Source organism: Amblyomma maculatum, chromosome 6, assembly GCF_055883805.1.
Source record: "Amblyomma maculatum isolate TAMU_Amacu chromosome 6, ASM5588380v1, whole genome shotgun sequence".
Lineage (NCBI taxonomy): Eukaryota > Metazoa > Arthropoda > Arachnida > Ixodida > Ixodidae > Amblyomma > Amblyomma maculatum.
In genome coordinates this window covers 29147612-29167244 of record NC_139349.1, presented here as the reverse complement: position 1 = coordinate 29167244, position 19633 = coordinate 29147612, and the positions used below count along the sequence as shown (strand labels likewise).

Sequence of the window (19633 nt, the reverse complement as noted above, 5' to 3'; positions counted from 1 at the left end):
GACAGTGAGTGCGTCGGTTGACTCAAATAACTAAAATCAAGGCTCAAAATCAAACTAAAAGAGTGATCGCGGTTTTCTCCCATGACCCGGCACGGGTTACAAGAATGAATGGAACATTGAGGTTAACGAAGTTATTTAAATTACATGTACCATGCAGCATCTCCCTTCGGTGCTGACAATGATTCTTGCGAGTCTCGGCCATCATTTAGTTTCAAAGGCCCCATCAAGGTCTGGGTAAGGGGAGCAGGAATGATCTTCGCTAGCAGGGGATCCGCGCCGAGGGGGTGAACCGCGCTGATGTCGTACAACATCTTAAGTTATCACTAGCATAATTACAGTCAATGCATATATGGCATGCCTTAACTGAATAGTACTACGTCCAGTTGCTTCTGGTCAAGAATTCTGATCCCGTCTTGCGAATAAGCGTTGTGCACTCTACAGCTCCAATTTATGTGAGCGCAGTACAGGAGGGCGGCAAAACTACAAACGGTAGAGATGGTGCAGGGCTATGGCGAAAAGTCCAGTACGAGCTCGTAGCTTGGGAGGAAAAGAACGAAGTGGTGGCTTCCGACCGCCTCTTAACGTGACAACCGGAAACAGGGTCTCCTGGATGAATACTTCCGAGGATCGGGACTGCCTCAGTCAAGGTGCCGTCTCTCTAGAAAATGTTATTTCTTCCATTTATTATTATCATTGTAACCAACTAGCAGGGTGCATGCGCTTGTGTTGCGGAAGTGTGGGCAATTTACTCAATTTAATTAAATTGTGGCCATTGGTTGCCTATCGATCCTGCTAGAACCTTACCTCGTGGACGTAAGCACTCGTTCGTAGACCATAACCAACAAGGCCAGGCAAGTATCGCTTCTTCTTGAAAGCATGCTTCACCTGACCTAATCCCGTCATCATGCTGTCTTGCATGCACCAAGGGCCATTACCCAGATTTCAGGGAACTTCTATCACCGACAGGCCGCCCCCGGCTTTTTCCATGGCATCCGGCCGCTAATGGTTTCCTCATGTCCCTAACGCTTTAGTTCTTGTCTACGTATCTTGTCACGTCGCATTCCGCCTTCCTATCGATGCTCTTTGCATTCCACGGGAAATCCACGAGCAAAACAGCAGCAGCCGACTGACCACTTACGCAGAGTCATGCAAAGAAGGACGCGCACTCCGCGACAGATTGATGCGCTGCACACCCATCGTCACGCAGCGAGGCGCCCGGTCAAGACGAGTGGCGCTATCCGGGACTAGCCCACCGACACCACCACTAGTGGCGTCTACGCTGGTCAGAAAGCGCCCCTCCTGCGAGTGCAGCGCCCTTGTTCGCGTGGTGTGGTGGTCCGAGAGAAGGAACTGGCTGAGCGACGCCTGCAGAAGCTGTGCGAGCCTGCAGCTCGTCCCGAAGACTACGACACACTCTGTGAGAGTACGCGTTTTTGGTGGCAGGACTTCTTGGCTCGTTTGACCCTCTGAGCGTGTCGCAACGGCTAGAGTTGACAACGCGGACGCCCCGTCGAGAAGAAAGGAGGCGTCCTCTTCCCTTCTGCTGACGTCAGGAAGCCGCCAGCGCCGACGGCACGTGGCACGGATCCGGTTCTTGCAACGCCTTGGACGAGGAAGCGGCGCCTTCGGCTCATCCGACGTGCACCGTAAGTTGCGCCGCGGCAGCCGCTTTCCCCGGCGGCGCGCTCTCTTTCGCCTCCGTCGGCTTCGCGCGGAATCGCGACTTTCGCTAGGCCCGGGCAACGACGGCGCGTTACGGGCGTTTCTTTTGTCTTTGCTTTTCCCCTTTCTTCCGAAACAAAAGGAAGCTCCTGTCGTGGGCGGAGTGCTCGCGCCTAGAAATTGTGCGTCCGCGCAGGAGTGGCTTGCCAAGCACCCCTATCCGCAGCACCACCGTCGCCGAAAGCAGGTGATTGTCGGAAAGAGTTTGACTGGATCGCGCCTACGGGAGAGAGTGTATCATGTCGCGCAGCGTCCGTGAAAGCCCGAGTGCCCAGACGACTCGGATTTTCCGGCGTAAGGCGGTCATGGTACGGCCCGCGTCACGCATACCAGGGTCGCAGCGTACAGGTTGCTTGGGTAAAGGCCATACGCAAGGTCACGTAAAGTGTGAGATCACTCTTAGCAGTTGACGAGTGCCCCTAGTGCTCGTCCCCATTTCCTTACCACTGCTGCGACAGGACACGGTGCAACGGACTAAACGCGTGGAATTTGAAAATCGCTATGAAAGAAATGAACAATCGCGCTCCTGTCCGTTTCATCTCATTCATATAAAAAAAAAGTAATGGTAGAGTGGGACGCGCTTTTTCTCGTACTCTTGTTCAAGGCCATTCATGAAGATCAGAGAGCCATTAAAGAATTCGGCTATCGTTGTAGGCTTGTTTATGTCTTCCAAGTGTCGTTGTGCCTTGGGATGTTTCGCAGTCATGAAGCCGTCAGCATGCATAGTCCACTAAAACCAGTAATACTAGCTTTTCTCGGCGTCCTGCCAAGCCTTGAGGCGTAAACAACGCAAAGGGTTTCTTGTGACAGTCACTTTGCGTCACCAAGCGTCGACGTAGTTTTATTCCTGCCTTCCCTGCGAAACCCACGAGAACATATAACGAGATATTCAAGCCTCCGGTGATTGACCCTACTATGGGGGAGGGGGGAGGGGAGAGGGGGGGGGGGGGGGGGGGGGGGCTGTCTTTGTTTTCTTTCTGTCTGTACAGTATATATGCCCCATTTCCCTCATCTGCTCTCAGCAGCAAGCATTGGCGAATACGCGGCAACAGTCGAATGTGGCCCTCATCTTAAACCCTCATCTAGTTTTGACAAACTGGCAGAGTTGCGACTGCGAATTCGCGGTCGAACTTTTGCCGCACAAAAGTTGTTTCCATGAATGAAAGTTCTTTTTTCGTTTCATTTTCTTCAATCGAATCTTTGAAAACACAAATATTGTTATTGTTTCTTTACCGCCGGTCCATATTAAAGCATGTAGGCGATGGATGTGAAGCTGAATAGAATGTGTAACTCACTTACCAGACCAGGGATTGCTCATTCGCGCATATTCGGCGTTGCAGACTTGCTTTCTTGAAAAATATTTCCTACTGGAGATAAAAAAAATGGCAGGGGAGGAAAGATAGCTTGCTTTGTTCTTACTGGGTCGCCATTCGCACTTCACGAAAGCTCCGGCTTTCCTTTGAACTTACATGCACAGAGTATGCTGGGTCCATACCACAGTGCACATGCATCCCGATTATCGGCGATTATACACGGAGAGAGCCGTCCGAACTGGGCGGTTGAGGGTCCCGATCACGCCAGCCAAAAGGTTTCTCGTTCCATTTTCCTAGAAGCACTACATGGGTGGGCCTTTCGAGAAAGCGTATTCGCCATCCCAGGTCAATGTGTGCGCCGAAATCGCCTGCGGGAGCAGAAGAAGATTGAAGACTGCAGTCGGTCACCGCACCCTAATCGTGTGCGCACGCACTTGCCTCAATGACTTGAACTACTGTGGTTGGGCCTTTGTTGGTGGCAGCTGTTTCTACTGATGTGATCCCGAGATATCGGCTGCTGGTTTCAAACTGCAGGCTGCTTCAGGTACTATGGGAGAGGAATGCTAAGGCGCAAAACGACAGACCTCGTCAGAGCACTCCAAAGCTACACGGTATGACGCTGGCCAGGTTATCAGTAAGCTGTATCACATGGTTGAAGAAAATAGCGCAGAAGACGGGACAAGGAAGAAGACACAACACGAGCGCTAACAACTGAATGTATTCAAAGCTTGAGCGTATGAATACACTGAGCGACAGATGCGCAGCAAAGGAGAAAGAAGAACCACAACGTCAACACGAAAAAAATGCAATGCTCATCATTAAGAGTTAAGATAGGCCAGTTCGTGGCGTGATAACGAAACAGAAGGTATTCTTGAGCATGAAGCCCCTTTGCGGGCGGTGATAAGGGCTTCAAAGTTTTCGCTGGTATGTTTGTCAGGTTAACATTCTATAATGACGCACTGTTCATAAAGAGGAAAGCAATTCAGACAAGATTTACAATACAGCGCCAAGTTGCTTTTGGGCATTATGTCATCAAGGGACGATGCATGTTCCCTGAGGCGATCGTTGGTGCATCGGCCCGTCTGACCTACATACGATGCCCCACAAGAAAAATGCACCTCGTGAACAACGTGGATTCGGTAGGCAACAAAACGCTTATTATGCCTCTTGTCGCATGTAACCATGCGAGGACCTGAAAAGTTGACCTCCTTGCACATACGCTCCAGTTTGTATGGGGTGCTGGACAAAACATGTACGCCTAGCCTGCGCGCGACACGCTTAAGTATATGGGGGACACTTGATGCACGTACGGAACAACCATGATGATTTTCTGGTTCTTCGGCTTTTGTTTTTTTTTGTGGCCCAAAGAGTCCCGGAACTTTCTCAATAAACCCTCAACAACACTTAACAAAACAGGAAAATCTTTGAAGCCCTTATCATCGCCTGCAAAGGCGCTTGATGGGCAAGCATACCTTCTGTTTCGTTGTCGCGACATGAGCTGTCCTATCTTAAATCTTAGTGGTGAGCATGACATTTTTTGTATTGACGTTGCGGTTCTTCTTTTTTCCTTCCTACGCATCTGTCGCTCAGTGTATTCATACGCTCACACTTTGAATATATTAAGTTGTTAGTCAGCACTCGTGCTGTGTCTACTTCCTTATCCCGTCTTCTGCGCTATTTTCTTCAACAATGATGAATCACCAACTCGCCCAGTAACGCACTTTGATGAATATCACATGCATGACCCAGCTTCCCATCACCTGTTGATATATCTGCTTTTCATGAGGGAACTAATCGAACTCAATGTACCTCATTGCTCCCTCGAATATCCTCCGTACGAAACTATGCAAGGCAAGTATGAATGCTTTCCATGGAGGCGACGCACCTTGCAATTTTAATATGTGCGAACAAGGGAAATCAGCACTTCTCCTTGAAAAGAAAAAAGAAAACGCGCAAACACTGTACTTCGAGCTACTGGAAAAAGCCTTTCATTTGTAGGCTAGACTAGGCAGTGCGCCCCTCCGCGGTGGCGCAGTGGTTAGTGTGCTCGACTGCTTAACCCAAGGATGTGGGAGCGAATCCAGGGCACGGTGGCCGCTTTTTTATATGGAGGCAAGAAGCAAGGCGTCTGTATGGTGTGCGATGTCAGTGCACGCTCAGCAGTGCATGTCAGTGCAAGAACCCCAGGTGGTCGACATTTCCGGAGCCCTCCACTAAGGCGTCTAGCATAGCCCGAGAACATAAACCCCATAAAACAAACCACAACACAGTACGAAACTTCCAATACCTGGTTATGCAAAGAGTATTTAAGCTCACTGAAGCGCCATCTTAACCCGGACAACTACTTAGCAATGTCACGCGAGAATTCACTGCTCGTTTGATCAGCGCGCTATGGTGGAGCAAACCGGTAAACTCGGGGAAAACTGTCACGTGCGCGCAAAGCATAGGATGGGGCGACCGTTATCCGACAGCTGTTGGAACAACACTTTCTCTGCTAAACCGAAACGCATGTTTGAATGGGCCGACTTGGAATGAGCTCTTCATTACTGATTTTACAGCGAATGTATGGTCCCTGGACTCCATACACACCTTGATCCCGTGAGGATTCGGAGAGCTGCTCCTGATCGCCCATAGAAATACTCCATAAATCAGCACGCACCCTCTGATTCTTTCCTTCGCTTATCGCGCCCATTTGGCACGTTCGGGAGAAGGCACATGGCATTAACCGCATGAAGTATGTCTAGTGCTTCAAGCAAATCAAGTCAAAGTTTCGCTGGTTCTTATATTGTTTCCATGTCTTTACTGGAAGAACGGGTCTGGCCCGCGTTTTCGATAACCAAGAGACGATAACGTGAAGAAAATAATTTAATATCAAGATGAACGTAACCTTATACGTCTACAGATATACGAATTTCCGTAGGCGGAGATGTCAAACATTGCGATAAGCGATGGAAGGAATCAAGGGATGTGTCTGCCTTTAGGAACAGCCTAGTAGGAGCCGATTCATTTATCTGAGCTTGGTGCAGTCAATCTAGTTCCATATACGTTTCAAGAGGTTCAACTATAAGTGGAACTTTTTTTAACTGGAAAGTTAGATATATAACTGTAACATGTTTTCAACCAGATTAAGGATATGCGCACGCGGCGATCTCTTGCCGTGTTGTTCTCCCCATCATGCAGCGCTGATTCACCGAAAATTGATATTATTAAAAATTCATGTAAGTAAAATTTATCTGTATGTATGTAGGTTCTGAATACATTGCAGCCTGTCATCTAATCGGGAGACAAAGAACTAATCTTCGAATGTGACCTTCACACGGTGACCCGAGACCCATCTTCCAAAGAAACCCTCTGCATATTTTTAGTCTGACCTCATAAACAAGTTGTGAAAGCAACAGAACCCTACGTGGATGGCAGTGTGTCGTCATCATGATGGGATATCTCTACGAGCGTCGCCGGGGGAAAAAGCGTAGTTATATGTAGGACACAGACGTCACGGCCCTGAAGCAGACGCCACGAAATAACACTGTTGCATTCTTGTCTTGAAACTAAAATCTGAGTCACGAAAAAATACGTATTTTAAAACAGCACATATTGTGTTATTCTCTGCTATAAAGGTTCTCGTCATTTTTATTCCTGCAGAAAGTTTTGGTGCTAGTTGTGTATGTGTAACTACATAAAAAAAAAAGATATGTTGCGTACTTGCCAGACCAATCAACGACATCCATGGTGCTTTTATTTATTGGTTTGGTTTATAGGATTGAACTTCCCTAAGCGACTCAGGCAATGAGAGGCGCCGTAGTGGAAGGCTTTGGATGTTTCGACCACCCTGGGGTTCCTCATCGCACAACACACGGGAGCATCGCTGCTCTCCTCCAACGAAAAGCGGCCTCTGCAACCGTAATCGACTGGACTTCGGCTCCGGGAGGGGTGGCTGCTCCTGGCCCTACGGGGCTGGGTCACCACGGGGAATAACCTGCCACCGGATTTCTATCTGTTGTAGGCCGTCATTGCACAAACTACCGTTTCGGTGGTGGACGACGGCTGTTGTAACACGCTTCTTTCTCTCCCTCTTCTTTTTCTTTCTTCTCTATTTTCTCTTCCGTCCGCACGAGGCAGCGGAGGTAGCTCAGCTACAGAGCCAGTAGCAGGCCCGTGCATTTTCTTTTCCTTCTTCCTTCAGTCGCAACAGCAACAACAGCCGGAATTCGATCCCGCATCCTTAGGTGCAGCAGTCTAGCTCCCTAACCGCTACGCCAGACCGGCGGGGCTTTGTACTATTTATTATGTCGCTTCTTTAGCCGTTCACTCCCTTTAACACAGGCTGAAGAGAAATGTGTCGTAAAATGTGTACCTGCGTCACGGATAGGTATTGCAACAAGGACACTATCCCGTTAACAAAACAAGAAATAATGCATTTAATATTTTAAATAATGCGTCTTTTGGTACAACATTAACAACATGTAGTAGCAAAGTAAAGTATTCAATACAAGAGGTGATCTCAGAAAAAAAAAATTAATAGAGAAACACCTTTCGTTTTAAAACTTCATTTCAAAGGTGATGCATCACCTATGAGCGCTTTCTCAAGCATTTCGACCGAGAATAGCCGAGCACCAGGCCGGGGGAAACTTTGGACCCACTGAAAACCGGTGGGTACCCGGCGGCATCAATTATCGAACCTGCTACCTACCGAATGCGAGGAGGATGCTCCGCCGCAAGATCATGGTTTCTTTTTTTTTTTTTTTCTTTTTTTTTATTTTGACAAAAACCTTGTAATGCTTCCTTTTATATTCAATGGTCCCAGCAGACAGATGCATAATCAAGTACCATCTGGACGCGAGTGAATTACAACTGTTCTTTGAGATGCTTGGGAAAACGGTTAAAATTTTTTAATAAACCTACGACCCTAGCAGTTTTCTTCGTGAAAAATACTTGCAACTTGGTGTTCACACACGTTGTCAGGTAGATGAAAGATGGCGGTAGTGTTTCCAGGCTCTCATATGTTGTCATGAAAGAGTATGCGCACTACCTTAATTAGGATATTACCAGCTGATTCCCAAAGTTTAGGCTCAACTATTACCTCACAAAGCGTCCGAAACATCTTTTCTGAAATTTCACAAAACCGTACTTCTTCAATTTATTGGCTTACAGTTTCGCTTCTGAAAACATTGAATTTCAGCTCACGAGTAAGCCGCAGTCTACGCTTCCGGTGACCGCGTAAATATGCAGGGTATATTCAGCGTATAGCGCGCGGCGTCCTTTTATAGACCTTTCGGGAGATAGGGTCGCGTCAGTCGCAGCATGTGAGATCTGAGCTAGTGGAGTAGCTCTTGTCACCCACCCTCTTGAGACGGGTGTCGATATGGAAGTGGAGCGATCGCCCGTCGTTCGCGGCTGCGCCGTTCAGTGCTCTCAAATCGACGTCCCGCCGAGCCTCTAACCGATCATCTGTCACCATTGCGGCGGGAGCAGAGAGCGTGAGTAGTCCTAGCCCTGTGTTTCCTAGTTGCGCCGGACATAATTGATACTGGAGTGACTGCTTCGACAGCCCTTCCTTCCGAATGCGCGATACGATGACAGCGGTAAGTGGCCGGTGCGCTTGTTCGAACTGCTTGGCCCTTGTTCACGCAAGCTCCCCGCTTATTTGCACGTATAACCGCGTGTTCCTCAAGAGCGCTTTATGCTCTAGGTTTCGCTAACGCTTCTAGGCCACATCATCGGCAATGTATATAGATAGTACCCACAAGAGAAAAAAGCGCACAGAAAGTTGCCGCTCTGCTCTTGCCGATTCCTGCCAGAACGTGTCGTGTACGGAAGACTGCGTAATAACTAGCGGGCGAAAGGAAAATTGGTATTGGGAACTGCACAAGCTTTGAAAAGAAAAATCAGGGAGATTAGGAAGAAACGAATGTAGATAAAAGACTAAAATTACGAGTGAATAAAAAATGATTGTGGACACGAATTACATTAAAAAGATAAAAATGCTCGCGATTACACTGCTTCCTAATGCGAAATTTGATCGCGGCTAATAAGCTTTTGAGCTTTTCGATAGATTGAGGCAAAGAACTTTTCATTTTTCACACATATTCTTTCTACAATAAACACTCCACTAACAGTTCTTGATGCAAACGCATGCCTTCACTACCACGGGAAAGGCGGCGGTGACACCAGGCGGAGAAACTGTGCACGCAGTGGCAGAAGCAGGGCATCCACCGGTTGCCTCACTCATGGCTTAGAAAGAACTGGCAGAGAATAAACTATATGTATAGGCAGGAGGTTCGCAGTGGCGAGCGGCGACGGCTACGCGTTTCGGCTCGGGCGGTGCTGGCTACCGGGCGTTGCATCGAACACAGCCAGCAATCCGTTGAACGCATCAAAGTTCTATGCCGGGAGCATGCGATGCCGGCAGACGCTTTTATGCCGAGAGCATACGGTGCGGGCAAACGCTTTCCTGCAAACTGCATGAATGCAAAAGCCTAAGCGTTGCTGGTGCACAGGGTGCATCACGTTTGCTTTCATTACCATTAAAAACTTAATGCACTATCATTATTATTGATACTGTCACTGTTGTCATTACCCTTATTTCAGCGTCAATGTCTTCGCTACTATCATCCTCGCGGTAGACAAGGAGAATTATGATCGTTTTTCACGATCCCTGGAGCTGCGCACTTGGTTAATGCTCCCGGCTGGGGATCCACGAGACGGAGGTTCAATTCCCGGTGGAGGCAGGATTCCTTTATTTATTTATTTGTTTAGGGAGTAGGTTACGAGGGACAACGGCGATGCCTCGAAACGCAGGAACGGGCGACAAAGAGCTGCGCTCTTAAAAGAACAGTTTATAAAAATGTAGCCGTCTCACATGCAGAAGACGTTTACGTAAGGTGGTGCAGGGACAATAGCTTTATGCACAGAGGTCTCGAATGTCACCTTACTAGAACCGTCTCTTAGTTTTTACCACTTCACTACTTTGCCCACATAATTCTTCAAAGCAAGAACTCGAAGGTGCTAGACGCTGCAAAGCTGGTGAGTCAAAACTGCCGAACCTATGAGTGGGCACAAGCACGCAAAAATAGCTCTCAGTAAACTTGGAGTTCATGGCGCAACGTACAGAAAGAAGGGGCCGACCGCAAGGCTACTTCTACGCAGGTAAATGTGTCTGGGATCGAAACGGCGCCTTTTCGTAAACAAAAGATAGCTACCTCTTTCCACTGAAATGTTCTTCGTAGCAGTAGATGTTGCTTACTCACGGCGGCTTTGGAAAAATTCTATCATTAGCGAATATGTCTCGTTGCCCCCAGCTCGTCTCTCACATTCATTCTCATATCTCAGTTATAGTGTACATTTTTAAGAATAGTTTATTTCCGGCTTTTATTTAAGTAATTTCCTCCTTGCCGTATAATAACCATAAAGTAATGAAATATCGACAGGCAGTCTTGCCTTTTGAGCCCCTCGCCCCATTAATGCGTAGTGCATAAAGCAGGGCAGTGGAGTACGCCGCGATTCACCGGACCAAAATCTTCAACGCGCAGAAATTTTGAGAGGTTGTACGCTTGTTTTGGCGGAGTGCCATATCACGCCTCCACCTAAGTTCACAGCCTGGAAAGATAGCGCAAAGGGGGTATCCTGCTGCGCTGATATGTCAACTCCCAAGGAGTAAACAGCGTAGATAGCCAGAGATGCCGCCCCTGCTCATGTTGTTCAAAAAGATCGCTCAAATTCTCCGTATCATATTATAGCTTCTTCCAATGAAACGCGACGTTAAAAGTTTCATGCGTTAAAAAGTTTATTCCATAATTATTAGTCTAGTGCTCCCGCAGCTCTTCGTACCTTAGCAATTTTTATGGAGGAGGTCACATAGTGTGTTCTTACCTTTCAGGATACCTCTGAGAGATGGGTGGGAAAGTTTAGATATACATTTTTTTTTTCGAACTTCAAAAAACATGGCAGTCGTACGAAGATAGCGTATCGCTAGCTCAACTATATCAACCTGTTCATGCTGCACTCAATCTGATTGTCTTGATAACGATAGCCATTTCAGCATTTTCGAAACATTAAGCAGCTTACATTTGGAAAATAAAAACTTCCTACAAAATATACTTTATCTATTTGGTGTACTAATAAAATACATTTTATGCAATCCTGGTTGGCATTACATTGTTAGCCAAAGCCCTGAAGCCAGAGTCATTCGCGTGAACATGAAGCTTTGGACGTTTACTCCATCCAGTCAGTAAATATATTGGCAGGAGTGCAATCGTGTACACAAGAGGGAGAGAAAAAAATTATGCGAAACACTTAAGCGCCACCTTCAGCATCATAGCATTATTGGCTCCCGTCTGCGACTCCCCTTGCTGTTCTTCGTTCACGTACGTGTATTTTCGCTCACTTAATTATCAATTACTTAACTTGTGCCTATAATATTTCAAACCGTTTTATTAGCATACAGTCTACAGCATGTTAGTCAGCTGCCGGTCATTAGCGACCAACCGACGTCGGTATAAAGCCTCACTTAAAAAGAAGCCACATTAACCTGGCTGCGTGGCATAGCAGTAGCGTACCTGACACGGCATCCAAGAGCACTGGAAGATCCCACCTTATCCCACCTCAGATCAGGAACACGAGTTAGCAGCTCCTTCCACCTTTATGATACTATATGTGATCTCGTTACTCCACACCACCCATCGAAAAATTGGTTCTCGGTCATGTCACTTGGCAACTATATACACCGGCCAGATACATGCCTATGATTTTCCGCTCACAACGCCTGCAACGGCGACGACATCGAATTGTATGCAAAATAGGGCGTTTAACCCTGTCGTATTAAAAATTATTCAAAATAAACAATATTGTAGATAATTACACCTGTTGCAATATATTACTCGTGGTGACAGCTTTTAGTGGAATGTCATCACTTGAGCACTAGAAACGAAACTACTGTCTTTTCTAGGACAGCGCAAACACTGGCGTTGTTCACTACATCGACACCAGAAAGGATCAACGCACAGTAAGCAATTTCGTTTTCTGCTTTGCAAGTGCTTCACCGTCATACTAACGTTGGTGTCACAGGTTTTCTGTAAATTTATTCCTCAATGCCACTGTTTCATAGATACTTGTGCGTTAACTAAGTACAATAGCCGCCTAGTGTGAGAGAGTGATTTTTGTTACGCTTGCAATAGCCAGAGCGCACGGGAATATGATAATTCTCGCTCTAGGAGAAAGCTTGCATGACCGTGGCAGAACGGTTCTTACCAGGCACTGAGCCTTTGACGTGTCGTGTCGTGGTAGTCGAGCGCCATAACCACTGCACTACCACGGCAGGGTTGATTTCAATCGAGTATTTGTGTGTCATTTTTATTTTGTGATGTTTGTTTATGGATATTCGTCTTCATCTGCACCCCGAATAAAAATAAACATTCCTGAATGCGTTTCTTGCTTTTATTGAGAAATGGCTTTTTTCATACGTGTGCCCTAAGCAGCCCTCATTTTCGTATACGCTCGTCTGCAAGACAAGATACTGTTGCTGCAAAAAGAAAAAGAAAAAAAGAGCAGTGAAGCATTTCGCTGGCGCATCATACTGAGTCGATATAGACAGTTGTTTTCTGAAATTATAATGTTATGTTTACTTGCGCACACTATTCTCTTATTCCGGTTCCACAAACAGGCAAAAAATAGTTTCACTTGTAAAGAAAATTTTCAAAAGTTTTGCTTATCACTGAAACTTGCGTGAGACCACTAAGAGCTGCACTAGGAGCTGCCAAAACCTCACAGACGATCACTGAGATCCATGTGGCCTGTACGCGATAGCGTTACTTTTCAAAGCATGTTACATGATTATGTCATCATCGAAGTAAAGATATGAGATACATAGCCTTTCAGTCAGAGAAGGTATTGTAGGAAATTGTAGGCGAGCTCTTTAACTACGACTATGCCAAAATAACCGCTTGCAGGTCCGGGCTCTTGCAGCTGGTGCTCGCGTCTCGTGTCGGCACGCTGGCGCCATGCCACCTGCTTCTTTACACACTAATTACGAAAGGTTCTTCTAGTATTTTTTATACTGAGCTATAAAGTGTCTCTTTAGTGAAAGCAGATCTAATATCGTTAGAAACATCTTTAACGACTTCCATGGAGTGAAATACAGGGAAATATATAAGCTTGATATGAAACAGCTGTCGCGTCGATAGCCTCATCGCAGCAGACAAATGATTTGATTTGCGCGAAGAATCAGCTCAACAAAGAGTGTCTCCATAGATAACACACTGAGGGCGATGATGTGGGGTGAAGAAAACAATGACATATTGGAGACATATGCACCAACGCTCAGCGTTGGTGCAGGATGTAGCAATAACGTCGTTACGAAGTACGGTATACATGACAAAGCGACAATGGCAACAAGGATGGACCGGTAAATGCAAACGCAAGGCAGTTTCCTCGTCAGTCAATGGCAGTATCTACAACGCGGAGTTGTGATCGCAAATATATAGGTATACTTGATCTTTTAGCTTGAGTTTGGCACACGATGTGTAAAAAAATGAATTATGAGGCAAGGTGCGAAAGATGTTTTGGCGGATCCAGTACATTCAAACAGGATTTTGTTTTCTTTCCTCCTGTGCTCCTCGTGTAATGACCATGATGTGAAGATATTGTACCGTCATCTTGGCAATGAAATATATCAGAGCAGTAATACGGACGTAAACCTCAGTGGTTGTAGCGACGGCCTGTTCCAGCTACGAAAAAAAACCTATAAGCATAATCTTTATGACTTATAAGTTAAAATGAACCTTTTCCCAATAACGCAACCCTCTTGCGGCCGCCAGGCGAAATACGTTTGATGGGACGCGTTACTGAGGCTCCTTTGCATATTTCCTGGAGAAACGTGTTGAAATAAATGGGGTGGGCTTATTTTCCGAACAGTGGATGAGTGTCGGGCTAGTCTCGCCGAGCCTGCATATGCAGAGCCGCTTGAGTCATATATAGACACACCGTGACACACCTCCCCCCCCCCCCCCCTCCCGTGTTAATCAACGACAACAGGACGCTGGCAAAACTGGGTATGTCTTCTCGCTTGAGGCGAGCTAGGGTAGGCGGGGACAATACCATGCGTACATTTTCCAGCGTTTAGAAGATGCTGACATTGCACACAAATATTGTGAAGCAGTTCATCGCGTCGAAGAAACGAGGAACGTCGTTTCCTGGAAAAGCACGTGCAGCGAACTCCTCCCCCCAATTTCGCCTGGCATCCCAGAGAGAATGGCGGTCGAGGAGGCTTCGCGCATGCGGAACTTCAATAGGAAAAGTCAGTTATGTCGTGGTGCCGGAGGCCGTCAGCGTGATTGTCAGAGTAATATGGTTGGCGGGCTCTTCTTGTGCCAGTTATCTATTTGATCTATGTGAGAGGCAAGGTTCGCTCATTTTATTCCTTGATGTTAACCAATCAGCAAATAATAATTTTACGCTCGTAGGATCTTCCCAAGCACTAAGAAAAGAAAGTTATGAAATCAGAACGCAGTGGCGTCGCAAGCTGCCTTGGCACCTCCCCAAGCCACTCTATGGTGAGAGGCAACATCTATTGGCCGATATCATGACACAGTGATGCCGCAGAGATCCACAGTGCTTTCACACTGTCAGGACACACGTCAGTGGTACGGTGCTGACACTTCACATATGGCTAAACGTATTCGGGCGGAAAGAGATCGCAAGCGCTTGCTTCGAGCGAACGGGTGGACCCATCGTCTGATCGACACAGCCATTTCAGGTTTTTAAGACGTGCTTTATATTTAGTACACCGCACGAAGTACGCTGTCCATCCGCAAGGAATAAATGGTTCTTTCTGATCAACTGCGTAGTACACTGGTTCCTTTCGGTGTCCCAGTTTGCACGGGCACCATTTGAGAGACACTCGTAGATTCCTTTTTATCTGAAAAGCGCTGTTAAAATACATTAGGGCGTTCCTAAGCATTTCACCTCAGAAGAGCTGCGCACCAGGATGGGGGAAAGCTTGTACTCACTAGAAACCGATGGGTACCAGGTGGCACCAGGTATCAAACCTGATGCCACCTGAATGCGAGGCGGATGCTCAACGGCAAGGCTACCGCTTCCCACGCTGCTACCCCTCTGGGAGTTTGCACGTGAGGCAGGCATTGACACCGAAATGTCGCCTCCCTAACCCTACTTGTCCTGTCCCTTGAATACGCCTTCGTGCCAGCTCCATTGATTATCAACTCATTCACTCGCTTGTTTTATTCTTGTTTTTTATTTTGTTGACAGCTGTATCTATATGTTTCTATCATTTATGCTCCCAACTTTACTTTTTGTGACTTGTGATTGCTGTCTGCGCCCCCCCCCCCCCCCCCCTGCCTTCCACCACCACCATGGGGCTCCTAAGGGTAAATAAATAAATGACGACAACAACTATTTCTATTATGCAGCCAAGGGTACGGGGACGGATCACAGTGTTACTGCACCATGTACCTTTTGCATATCCGGCCTCAGTTACGGTTTCGGTTTCAGGTCAAGTTTTCTTTTTGTTTTCGTTTATTATGTATGCAGTACACAAAAAATACTCAACAACTGTTTGCTTGAACTTATAGTTTTCAAGCGATCATCAATGCATAAACGACTTCCTTTTAATTACTAAAGGCCTAATGAATACCACGCGCTGAGTACGTTGGCGAAAGAAACCAATCGCGAAAGCGTGCAGAAAACGACCGATTGACGCAGCAGAAGTAGCCGACGTACTCTTCGAGAGATTCCCGACAGAAGGCGCAGCCATCCTGTTTGCTCGGCATAGAGTACTGATTTGGACCAATCCGCAAAATTTATGAAGGGGCTATATTCTGCTGCGCAGTGAGCCAATGCATTTCGGCTCTGTAGCTTTGGCTGCATAGCCAGAAAAAGCCGAGAGCATAGATAAAATTGCCACCCTTTACACAACCTGGCTTATGATCTCGTGCGTACTGGAACCTTGTAAAAAAGAAAACTAGAATCTTAATCAATTAGAAGCTGGACGTCTGGGACTTGAAAAATCGCACAACAGTCAGCTTACTACTCGATGTTTACATGATATTTATTAAAGTAATCGATTTCAGTCACCCGAAGTGTCAGGCTGGCTTTCAGAAATGCTGCTGGACAATGAACCTCTTTCACACCATGAAATAGACAATAAGGAAGTGCGTAAAATATAACCTAGCTCTTTTATAGCCCCCATGGCAATGAAAAAACACATTACTCTGCAGAAACCTCAGCGGGCATGAATAAATTGCATAATCAAGGTGTAAAAGATGCCTCTGTAAAGGTGCTGGAAAATATATGTAGCTATTGCGCAGAGACCATAACCGTTCACAGGAAGTGTAACAAAATACCGAAGGAGAGAGTTGGCATGCAAGAAGACACAATCCCTCCAGTACTATTCACCGCGTGTTTACACAAAGTACTAAGAAAACTAGATTTAGAAGAGTTAGAGATAAAGGCTGATCGAGAAATAATACTCAGTAGTCGCCTATTCGCTGATGACATTACGTTGCCGTGTAACTAAGGGGCCGAAATTTCATACCCAGATTGCACGCCTATCGACAGACAAGCAGTACAATGGTTCTAGACATTAGTATTAAGAAATTGAAAGTGCTATTCCAACAGTCTTTATCTATAAGAAATAAGTTTCCGATATGCATCAAAGCATTAGAAGTACTAAGGCAATTCACCTAATTAGGGTCATTAGTGACCGCCGCTCCCGTCACCAAAGTGAAATGACGACAAAAATAAGAATCGGGTGGAGCTCATTTTACAGGAATTCTCTGTTGATAAAAAGAGCAGTTTACCAACATTCCTTTATAATAAAATATATAAAACTATACCTTATAAGTACTAACATACAGGACAGATGTATGGTGGCTAACGAAAGGGGATGTGACTAAGTTTTGGACAACCCATATGCTCTGGAATAGGAAATGGTAAGTGTAATGTTAAAAGACAGAAAAAAAGCACAGTGGATCAGGGAACATAAAGCAGTTAATGTCATTCTAGTGGAAATCAACTGGGATAAATGGAAATGGACAGGGCGTGTAATGCGAAGGAGCGGTAACCGGTGGCGAATAAAAATGATGGAATTATTCGTAGAGAACTCCAGCCCAACAGAGGACGCAGAAAGTCAGGGTTTGGACGAAATAAGGAAGTATGCGAGAATAAGGTGACCGTAGCTGGTGTACGACCGTCTTAATAGCAGAATTATCGGAGAGAGCTTGGTCCCATAGTTGACGCAGTCAAGCTGGGGTTGATACTGACGTGACTTGCACGAGCACGTTGTTGTGGCGCAACCAGAGCTACGTTTGTAACCCAGATTTTTTGTTCTTTCACATCTACTTCTATTCTTATTTAGCATCCACTGGCTGCGCATCTGCCACCAAAGCCAGAGAGTAACGTGCTATTACAGGGTAAAACTTTCTTCAAGACATTGAAGCTGTCAATTGCACCAGTGCCGAGCCAGCTAGGTCCTGTGGGGACAATTGGACGACAATGAAGACACATGGGCAACTAGACCAGGCGCCATTCTACTCCTGTCCTGCTTTCTATACATGCGTCTTTATTTTCGCTCCCTGCTCTTTTCTTGCTGCTTTCTTTCAAAAGAATCAACATTTCAATGCTTTACTTTATTGAACAAGTCAAAGATATAAAAATGCAAACCTTTTACTTTCTCCTCGTAACTAACTTTAGCCTCATACGAACAAAAAAACCTGTCATAACGACCTATTTCCTTTTCAGGAGAATTCACGTCCGGTGGTTATAAACGTCAGCAGGCCATTACTGAGAACATCAGTCGCGCCCGACTTTAACTACTTGCAGATGCGTCATAGGCAGTCAAAAATTGCACAGGAAAAAAATAATAAATCGAAAAAAAAAAACACTGTTACAAGGCGCTACGATCTATAAGGGCGTCGGTAAGAAGGCTTCCTCACTAACAAAACAGCGTATTTGAAGATTGATACGTGGCATCGAGCGAATTCCAAGTGTTCTGAATTTATGCTATTAATTCATCTCTATGCTTCACGGTGGTCAATCCGGCCGCTAGCAACTGCACACTGTGCATGGGTGAATTCAAGCTTAGGCGTTCGCAAGCACCGCCAAGAAAGGAATAAGAGAACTCAAAGAAAAGGTCTCAATTGGCATCTTCGATATAGCTCAGCTGTGCGTTGTACTCAACAGGGCTGACATATGCAGTAAGAATAGCTTTGTGAGCGTGTGGGGTGCTTTCTCGCAGATGCTGCTCTGGCTGATGGTGGTGGCGCTTGTCGCGGTCGGGAACGCAACCAACTCCAGCGGTGAGCATGGACTGATGTGCCTGCAGGCCACGCCCCTCGCTTCCGTATAGGTCACCATCCTCGCATTAGAAACCACGGAGTTCGGTGACGTAAAAGAATTCGTAGCATGTTCAGCCGACAGGTCCGACTATATCATGCTTGCTATCAGCAGTGCACAGTGTTGAATAGAGGGCAATAGTGGAGAAGGCAATGGTTGTAACTGGTAACAAGTTATCTCTATAGTAACGCTAACATAAGTGGGCCGAGTATGTCCCTCCACGCATATCTTTTAAACTGGAGGGAAAAAAAAAACTAAACCAAAGGAGGGGAGAGAATAAGAGGATAATTGCGCTGGTGGCCCTCTTACGTTTTTTCTTTTTTTTTTTTTTTTCAGGGGGGGGGGGGGGGGGGGGGTTGGTCTCTAGAGGTATGCGAATCAGGCCTATTCGATGCTTTTAACCGATGATTTCGTCCAATGGCTTCGTAGAATGGAAGATGCTCCCATGGCCTTGGAATCTCATGCAAACACCTTACGGTATATTTGCGTCCTAGTATGCAACCAGGCACCAACAAAGTAGTTCACGTCTTTTGGGGTTGCGGCAGGAGGTAACTCTAAGCTGGATGCATTCACTGGTGTTTCTTAGGGCCCAATTTGAGAACGCTCCTTGGCCTACGCTATTTCCTCACCTTCCACGAGGAGCTATCCATGCTTCCTCAACTCAATGAGGCGTTTAAGGCAGGCGTCAAATTTTCGAACCATCCTTAGCGGCTCCTTGGCTAAGGAGGCACTCAGAGCGACGAGGAGCCGCTTGTATCCGTCTGGTGTCGGGAATATGCGAATAATGTTTGAGGTACCAAGTACTCATTTATTACGTTGTGTTTCTTTCGAGATGCGCTCCTATGTACACTTGTTTTTTAATAACACATTTTGTTTCAAAGCTGCACTTGCAGCGGTGGCGTAGAGGTAGAGCGTCTGCCTCGCATGCAAGGGGACCGTGGCTCGAATCCCGGCACCGTGCAATTATCCACTGGATTTAAAAAAAAATAAAAAAATCCGCGTGTCGAAGCAATTGCATGAACAGGTTTGGGGTGCGACCTGATAACGGTGAACACCTCCGGCAACGCACTGGCCACCCTGGAGCAGTAATTGACCACAACCTGCCATAATTAGTCCTATAAAATCCAAGCCATCAGTCGCCAGCGGCTGCGGAGCAACAGAACCACGGCGGTGGTTAGAGCTGTGCACGCATATGGGAGTGCTAAGAATTTCTGGCTCCACTCGACAGGCTGCCATTGGAAACTGACCCTGGC

General features: G+C 46.4%; 1 protein-coding gene across 3 annotated transcripts in view; it reads left to right on the top strand.

Moving 5' to 3' along the window:
• Positions 1 to 1037: 1037 nt before the first annotated feature.
• The window catches only part of LOC146185337 (venom protease-like), a 54004-nt gene continuing 35408 nt past the window's right edge, over positions 1038 to 19633 (top strand). The window contains exons 1-3 of one of the 3 annotated variants that reach the window (XM_084606287.1): positions 1038 to 1646; positions 11980 to 12036; positions 18283 to 18343. In XM_084606287.1, the coding sequence (XP_084462413.1) occupies positions 18283 to 18343 (61 nt within the window). In that variant the 5' untranslated portion in view covers positions 1038 to 1646; positions 11980 to 12036. Of the gene's footprint in view, positions 1647 to 11979; positions 12037 to 18282; positions 18344 to 19633 lie in introns of those variants that run through there. The other 2 variants (XM_084606286.1, XM_084606284.1) reach the window with 2 other exon arrangements.